Source organism: Elephantulus edwardii, unplaced genomic scaffold (genome assembly GCF_000299155.1).
Source record: "Elephantulus edwardii isolate Elephantulus edwardi_28Jun2011 unplaced genomic scaffold, EleEdw1.0 scaffold00003, whole genome shotgun sequence".
NCBI lineage: Eukaryota > Metazoa > Chordata > Mammalia > Macroscelidea > Macroscelididae > Elephantulus > Elephantulus edwardii.
In genome coordinates this window covers 17,510,150-17,519,066 of record NW_006399753.1, presented here as the reverse complement: position 1 = coordinate 17,519,066, position 8,917 = coordinate 17,510,150, and the positions used below count along the sequence as shown (strand labels likewise).

The 8,917-nt window shown below is 45.3% G+C and overlaps 1 protein-coding gene across 1 annotated transcript in view; it reads right to left on the bottom strand.

Annotated features, from left to right (window-relative positions):
* Positions 1 to 736: 736 nt before the first annotated feature.
* ANXA13 (annexin A13) overlaps positions 737 to 8,917 on the bottom strand; it is a 57,888-nt gene continuing 49,707 nt past the window's right edge. Inside the window, exons 9-11 of the mRNA XM_006879465.1 lie at positions 8,050 to 8,125; positions 5,487 to 5,599; positions 737 to 856 (exon numbers count right to left, since the gene is read on the bottom strand). Coding sequence (XP_006879527.1) covers positions 737 to 856; positions 5,487 to 5,599; positions 8,050 to 8,125 — 309 coding nt within the window. The remainder of the gene's footprint in view (positions 857 to 5,486; positions 5,600 to 8,049; positions 8,126 to 8,917) is intronic.

Below are 8,917 nucleotides of genomic sequence, written 5' to 3'. Positions count from 1 at the left end.
GGAAGATACAAGTGGGTCAGGTAGATAGATCTCTAGAGACACAAGAAACGCTAAACCAGGAGGCAGAGGAGTGCCTACGTCTCTGGTTATATTCCACGTCAGCAAGTTAGTAGCTTCCTTGATGCTGGCCTTAATGACTGACCTTATGATTCCTACTGGTGTAACTGTATTTCCTTTGCATGCTTGAGATCCCCAACTCATACCTTTCTAGTCTTCAAGCCAAAACAAACCAACTCGGTCTTGGAAAAAAAGCAGCAGATGATGGGGCATGATCTCAACTTTAATTAACTTTTGGGCTTTGAACATGCAGGAAAAAAAGGAAGAAATTATTTTCTTTGTTTTCACTCAATGACTTAACCAGTCAATCTTAATCCAGAAGACACACATTCCTGTGAACAGCATATTTTAAGCATTTTATTATAAATGCATAGTTTGCCCCCCTCCCATCAACTTCTGACTCCATTTGGTTTGGAAATAGTCTAAATGAAAGGTCGGGGGCAGGCCAGATACTTGCTAACCCCAGCAAGATAGTTCTAAATACAAGATCTTTTTTTAAGCATTCTAAGTCTATTAATCTTTATTTAAACAGCCTGGCCTGCCTCTACTGATCAAACTGCTAAGAAAATAAACCAGGAACCATGAGGATTTTGTTTGGGAGACCCACTTGCAAGTCTGGTTTGGAAAGTGCTCTGGGCAAAGGAGGTTACTTCTCAGGCTTTTGCTTCTCTGGCTTTGCTTAGTGCAGGAGGGCCACCAGAAGCTTCTGGAAGTCCCCAGAGGTGTCAGAGCGAACCATGTCCGACAGAGACTTTTGGTACTTCTCTTGGAACTTTGCTTTTATTCCCTTAAGGTCAACCTGTAGGAGAGAGGACAGTGCATATGTTAGGAACTACCAAAAGAATGAACAAATCTGTCTCAGAGGAAGTTTAACTAGGGTGCTCCTTACTGACAAGGATGGTGAAACCCTGTCTTCCACACTTAGTGCATATTATCCGGAAGGGCCAGTCCTTGGAAAAAGCTTAAGCTACATCTTACATAATTTGGGCATGTGGCCATGAGGGTACAGTCCTTGGAGAATGGCTTCATACTTAGAAGGGTGGAAGGACAGTGGACAAAAGAAAGAACTTGGATTAGCTAGATTAACACAATATCTGGGGTAATGGTGGTCATTGTATCAGACAGTGAAATTGGTTTGGGATAAAGCAGAGTTCAGAGCTATTCTACACAGGGTCACTGTGAGTCACAGGTGACTCGATGGCCCATAAAAACAAGGGCAGATAAGTGACTAGATTTGAACCGCAGGTTGTGGCTTGCTAACCCTTGTTATAAAGTTAAGAAAGCTGCAAACAGAGGTTTGCTAGGAAGCATTTTTCTTTTTTACTCTGATCAGCAAGGTGCCAATCAACCAGATTGACTCTAAGTCAGAGGATGAGAGACCTAGGAGCTCTGTTGGCCTCGTTACAGGTGTTGCACTGCCAACACAAAGACAGGCAGTTCAAGTTCACCAGCTGCTCCTCAGGAGAAAGATGGACAATCTCCTAGCTTGGGATTTACAGCTTCTGAAAACCCAGTGGAGGGTCAGATCTGAGTCAGTTCTGACTTGCCAGTACATAACTACGGAGCCCTAGGGCCTGAGGAGGTAAAAATTCCGAGGGAAAAAAGAAAAAGACTGCTCTGCCCTAAAGAATCGTACAACCTGGTAAGGGAGTTGATCGTAAGCCAGAAAAGATATAGTCCCAGGTTGCAAGTAAATCAGTTTGTGTTAAGGTGATTCTGGCCTGGGATGTCATGAGTGGGTCCTGACTAATCGTTTCTACTATCCAAGGAACCCCTAGTTTTGCAGAGAATCTACTAAGTGTCACTAAAGAAGAATTGGACTGTTAGGTATTTAGATGTTACTTGCGCTGCACATCCAGAACTGTGGCTCAGTTGTCTGGTTATTTTTTTTTTTTATCTACAACACCAATTAGAGAGTTGAACTGAGATAGAGCGGTGAGAACAGAAAAAGGAAGAGGAGGGGAAGTGTCTGAAGCAGATGCTGATAGAAAGAGAGAAACTGCACCAGGCTGATGGTCTGAGTCCCCTGCTCCTCTGGCTTGTATCTGTGTGGTTCCTTGTCTGGGGATAGGGGCATGGGGTGGGGAAATGAGGTCACTGTGAGGACTCTAGTTTGGTACCATGTGGATTTGGGAAAATTAGGAGAATCAGCTAAACTATACCCAGCTAGGAAGGAATTCCTAGGAGGTACACACAGCTAACAAGCCTGGCTGCAAACCAAAAGGTTAGAAGTTTGAATCCACCTGGAGTTGCCTTGGAAGAGAGTCCTGGTGATCTGCTTTGGAAAAGTTTGCCATTGAAAACCTCATGGAACACAATTCGACTCTGACACACACAGGGCCACCATGAATCAGAGTCAATTCGACGGAAACTCTTCTAGCTGGCTGGGCTTCAGCTTTCTGAAGAAATGGTCCCAATCTGCAGATGCCCCAGGACTTGGGTCAATATGGAGATGAGTCAGTTCATCTTAGAATAAGACATCCCAGGGCCCAACATGAGAATTTAAAGTGGCCTCGAAGTGGGTGCAATCTCTTGGAGGTCTTCCTGATGCTTGGCTTTCTCTATTGTCTACCTGCCTCCTTTGGGTCTCTGAAGGCTGCCTGGTGAGCATGGCTGTGGGCTGAATTGCTAAAAGGCAGCAGAAAGGCAGCAATTTAGAGAGAAGAGGGAAAGAGGTCTAGATAGAAAGATCGGGAAAGGAGTGAGAGAAAGGGGTGCTTTAAGAGAGAAAGGAAAAAGTGAGTAGTGAAGGAGGAGGAACAGAGGGCAGAGACATTCCATAAATAGAAATAAAAACTCTAATATTATTAAGTTATATTTAAAAACACAGTCAGAGGTTAAGTATTATTTGTCAAAAATCCGTGAACCAGAATTTGGATTAGTATCTATCCTTTGACAGTTTTTTGAAGGAAGATGTCTGTGGTTTGCTAATGCTAGTTTTACTTTATTCTCCAAGGCTGCGCTGAAGTAGCAAAACATCATTTATCCCTGTTTTTTCCAACCCCTGTGACTCTAGAAAGGAGCTCTGATGGCTTAGTGCTTTATGCATTGGGATGCTAACTGAAATTCGGTTCAAATCCACCAGCTGCTTCTTGGGGGAGAGCTGAGGCTGTCTCCTCCTGTAAAAACTATAAGGAAAGTCTTGGCAACCCAATGAAGGGCCACCATATGCAAGAACTTGCTGGTGGCATTGAGTTTGCTGTTCAGTTTGATGACTCTATAGTCAAAAGCAATAGCTGTGACTCTTCCAAGCTCTAGGCTGCTAATCTTCCTGTCCTTATTGTACTCATTCATTCTCAATAGGGACAGTACCATCCTTAAAAAGAAAAAGATTCCCCCCCCCCAGGGGAAGAAGGAGGGAGAGAAAGTCTTAATCTTGAACATATTGTCATGGATTGAATGATATCATCTCACTGTTGTTGTTATGTGCTCTCAAGTTGCCTGCAACTCATAGTACCCCTATGTACAACAGCCCTAAACCCTGCTCTATCTCATGTCAATCTTGTCTCTGATACACCTACCCCCATTACCCCAGTCACTGAATCAATCCATCTCATTAAGGGTCTTCCTCTCTTGCACTGTCCCTCTCAAAGGACCGGTCCCTCATTGCAACATGTTCAAAGTATGTCATACGAAGCTTCAGAATCCTTGCCTCCAAGGAGTAGCCCAGTTTCACCCTCTCTAGAATGAGCCTGTTTGTTCTCTTAGCAGTCCATGGTATATTCAATACTCTTCTCCAGCACCACAGCTCAAAGGCATCAATTCTCCTCCTATCATTCCTAGTCATTGTCCAACTCTCTGACGCATAACAAGTAAACTGCAAAGACTATGGCCTGGATCAGGAGCACCTTAGTCTCCAGACTGACATCACTGCTCACTGACACTCCCCAAGTATATATTGACACCTTGTTTCTGGATGGGATCCTATTTGTAATTAGGATGCTGTTGTGGTAATGGGGTCATTCCAGAGTAGAGTGAATCCTAAACCTAATCACTTCTGAGTCATGAAAAGAGCAGAACAGACACAAAGGTACCTATAGGGAAGGCAAACAATGGAATGAAGCCCCCCCTTTTTATAGCCTGATCAGTAGGGATATTAGTGCCCATCAACATCACAGAAGGCCAAGGATTGCTGACTGATACCAGCCACTAGGAGAAAGGTCTTCCGAAAGAGCCACTGACCTGACCAGCAGCTTCATTGGACAAAACAGCTGCAGAACTTGGACAAAATAAATTCGTGTTCATTAAAGCCACTCATTTGTGATAGGTTTTTCATTGTTACAGCAGCACTTAGTAGCTAAGACACATATCTCATTGCCATGGAGTGGATTCTAACTCCCAGCAACCTGGTCAGACAGAGTAAAACTGTCTCAAAGCATTTCTATAACTGACTTTTCACAGAAGCAGACCAGCGGATCACTGTCCTTTTGGTTAGAAGCTCAGTGCTTTAACCTCTGTGTGACCAAGGTTCCAAGACACATACAAAGCACAGATATACAAACATACATAAACAAATGCAGTGTATCTGCAGTGATAAGATGTCTTGGCAAGGTGGCAGGTACAGTTAGACCTGGATGCAGTTGTTGTTGTTTTTGTGTGCCATTAGAGTTGGACCCCACCCGTGGCTGACCCCCTAGTGAGTTCTCAGAGGCAGGAAATCACACAGGCGGAGATTACCCAGCATTCTCTCCATTCTCTCTTGCAGCAGCTGGTAGACTTTGGGATTGCAGCACAGCTTCTTAGCACTAGGCCACTTAAGATGCAGTTAGAATTCTTAAATATTTAAGAACATTCCTCATGGGAAAGAGATCATGAAAAAGGCTATGAAACACTCTTGCATAGATGTGTTTCTTGTACAGAACTGCTTCTGCAGTTCATTCAATTAAATAAAAGAGGTAGGGATTTGTGGTGCCACTCAGAAGGTGGTGCCTCTCTGGGGGTTTGAACCCACCAACCTTGGGAGAAAGACAGGCCACCTCCTACTGGACCATCTATAGCCTCCCAAACACCTGCTGGAGGGTCAGCTCAAAGTCAATGACAGGAATTGGAAATTATTTTTTTCTCTCAGGAATCTCGCCATCTCTGGTGCTGTGTGATCTTGCGAGAAGTCAGCTTGTGGGTGTCTCTGGTCTTTCTTACAATGGAGGTGGGCACAGATGCCTGACCTCTCAAGGGCTCCCTAGCTCCCCTCTGCATACCCAGCACGCCTGGAGCCACAGGCGGCAAAAATAGAAGCAATTACCCCATTGTATTTTATAAAAAGAAACAGATGGGAGTCTAGCAGATGTCTTCCACGCGTTCTGGGAGGGCAAGGCTGTCCCTGTTTTACTTTCTCTTTAATAGGCTCTCACTAAAAAGGATTTGTTGAGGACACTGGTGATGGAGCCAGGAGCAGTGGCCTCCGCCTCTTGGGAGTGGAGTGGCCTTACCTCAGCCCTGGTCACAATGATCTGGATCAGCGTCTCCTCATTGGTGCCCGCGCCCTTCATGGCCTTGTATAGACTCTCAGCAAAGTAGCCCTCAAGGTCCCGAGCACACCTCACTGGACAAGACAGGGGGAGAGAGAATGAGACACTTTCCAGGTCGGTTAACTAATGAGATGCTTGGAAAGAACAAAGCTGGCCCAGCGTGTCACCCCAGAGTTGACTAACTTGTGAGGAAAATGTTTGAAAGGAATTGAGCTCACACTATTGTGTAATAGGACCCGAATTAGTCTCCCAGGTCAGGTATCAGAGTTTTTCAACCAGAACCCAGGCAAAGCCTGTAGACAAATAAGACCCCATCTTGCTTCTCATCCTATGGGCTAGAAATGGACCATTTCATCTTGTTAACATCTGTTGGAAGGTTCCCATGAATCGGAATCAACTCAACAGTGGTGGGTTTGGTTTTGTTTCTTTGCTTCTATGATCGAGCCTCGAGCTTGGGTTGGATGTCTCCTTCACACACCCAAGTGTATAATGTCTTTATCAAAGGCTGCTGTACTGAGGAGAATTCATCTAGGGAGGAGCATACTTGAGACTCACTGTAATCCACAGAGAGACCTGGGGTGCTTCGGTTACTGTGATCAGCTATTAAATGAGTGGTTGCTGGTTCTACCCAGAAATACCTTGGAAGAAAAGCCTGGTGATCTATGACCGAGATAGACCATCCTATCAGCAGCCCAGTTCCGTTGTTAATGGGGTTGTCACGAGTGAGGAGTTGAGTCAGTGCAGCTCACAGTCAGTTAAATAGTTTCTGGTCAAACATTCTTCTAGGTTGTATAGCACTGGTCTGTGAATTGCTGTACAGAGGTAACTCGTGGTTGCTGTGATGCTGAACACTGTGACACTAATGTGTCAAATGTGATAATGGTTACCCGTGGTGGACAGTGTTTGGTGGAGCTCCCTGATTAAAACAAGCTTGGAAGCAGGAGTTGCATCCACTTCCGAAATGGCTTGCCTTCGGAAACTCTATGAACTTGGAGAAAAGATGAAAGTTATACAAGTGTTCAGGTCTTCAGTTAATAGTGTTGCTATGAGTCACCTACAACTCAATGGTACCTAACAACAACAACAATAACAAACAAGAATTGAAGCTCTCTGAGAACAAGAAGCTTATTTTTCTGTAATCCTACAGCTTTACTACTCTTTGTGTTGTTAAGTCAGAATTGACTCATAGCTGACCCCCCAGCAAGTTTTCAGAGGCAACTGAAGTAAATTTCAGGGAGTAGGTTATCCATCTTTCTCCCACAGAGCAGCTGGTGGATTTGAACCACGTGCCTTTGAGATTGCAGTGCGGTTTCTTACTACTAGACCACTGGAGCTCCCTGGGCCCTGTTAAATAGGTGAGGGAAGTTAGCACCATCTTCAGACTGCTTTATTGAGCTCTCTGGGGTCGACCATATCAAGTACAGAGTAGGTTCCACTTCTGTTCACTATCTTCCTTTTAGCCTTGAGGACAGTGCCCATTCAAGCACTCATATGCTTACAGTGTGGGTCACTGAGTCACAGCAAGGACATTCAGGCCCCTGGAAGTCATGGCAGATGGCCCATTCATATGAATTAAAAATAAGGACAGACAAAAAAAAATCAATTCCTGACATCCCTCTTAAAAAAAAAATAAAGTTTGGCAAGCAAAGCACATTTTTCAACTTCCAAGGCTGCCTTTTCTAGGGCGACAACTCTCCACTTCTTGTGCCATTTGGGCACATGCCCTGGCCTCCTCACCACAGGAGGGTGGACAATGGACAATGCCCAGATTCCTTTATCCAGGGCTCACCAAGGGGGAGACAAGGAGCCTGCCAGCCACAGCCTCATGCCCATCTTTCTGCTATTTCCGGCCTGTGGGCAAAAGCTGCAGTTCCTGGTCTTGGCGTGCTGCAGTCAAGCGCTGGTCTCCCACCCTCCTCTTTCTGAACAGACCTCATTCTTCCCAGGTGTTGAAAGAACCAAGTGGAAAAGGAACCCCTTGGGCCATCCGGCACAGGCACATACACAATGGTGTTCACAGCCCTTGAGTGTGCGGGTACCAGGCTGAGGGTGTGTGTCATATGAACCTCCTACTGTTTGCTGAGACTAGACAATGGTCCAGACTGCTGACCGATGCTCTCAGGACCCATGGTCTTGGGGAGTCTGAGGGGGGATGCTGAGGAGGGCCACACAACGCTTCTCCACCCAGTGCTACTGCTTGCAGCACAGTCTTTCCCCAGGAATTCCCTCCTATGGGGAAACTTCCTAATCTGAGATTCTAAATGTTTTCTGGATGCAGCAGTGCCTAGCTGTGGGTGCAAAGACCTGTCCCCTTGTCTCCCCTCTGGACATCCCCGCTGCAGAGTCTTGAGGGAGCCACAAAGCCTTGGTCACAGTGCGTTCAGCCTGTTGCTTGTCCAACCCTCTTAAAGGTGCTTGTCCAAAAAACACTCCCTAAAAGCAACCCTGCACAGAAACCACCATCTCCTGGTCTGTTGTTTTTGGATCCCAACCCAAGACAGGGATTCTCCCATGTTTACTTTACCAAGAGTCAGATAGGTTTTCTTCAGGTCCCCTGATGCCTCATCTTCAATGGCTTCTTCTATGTCTTTGCCCATGAGCTAAGAGACAAACCAAGTCCAATCATTAGTCCAGCTGTTGCTTTGTCCTTGATGTTCTTAAGATTGTTCCTTCACAAAAAGCCCTTAACCCTTCCTGTGTTGGTCATGTGTCTGTAAGGAGCTCCTGGCCTGCAGGGTTCCTTGGAGGGACGAAGCAGGTGGCCATGCATTGGGGAAGGGCTCTTGGCTGAAGAGTACCCAGCGGGTGAAGGAAGCACAGGTTACCAGTTAATGTGCAAGGAGCAATTTCACATTTGTCACCACATCAAAGACTCTGCTGATAGACACAGCTGGCATCTGGCCCTCTCCCAGTCCCACAGCACCTACTCATGGAAGCGAAGTCCCTTTTCAAATTCACAGTCCATAATAGGATGGGGTCACCAGTGAGTAATGTAAGAATGGGCTTACTTACTAAACTTTAGTCATAAGTTCCACGTGTTTTCCCCACAATGATGATAATAATCAAGGATGTGATGAAATTGTTTTCTCTAGTTAGTAAGGAAGCCTGTGCTTGCCTTGCTTACGGGGTGTTCTGTCCCGGCTGAATTATCTAGATTCGACCCCTAATGGAGCTGAGCCATCCACTCAGTGCCACCCTGTCTGACACAGTATGCTCATCTGTGAAATGGAACAGAAAGAACCATAAAGCATACTGTAACAGTAATTCTTTACATTTATATAGTTGCCACATTTTTATAGTTGTATAGTTGCCGTCTGGTTATATTTAAATAGTTTATATACTTATATATTATGTTGGTGTTACTGTTGATTGCCTTTGAGTCAAATTCAATT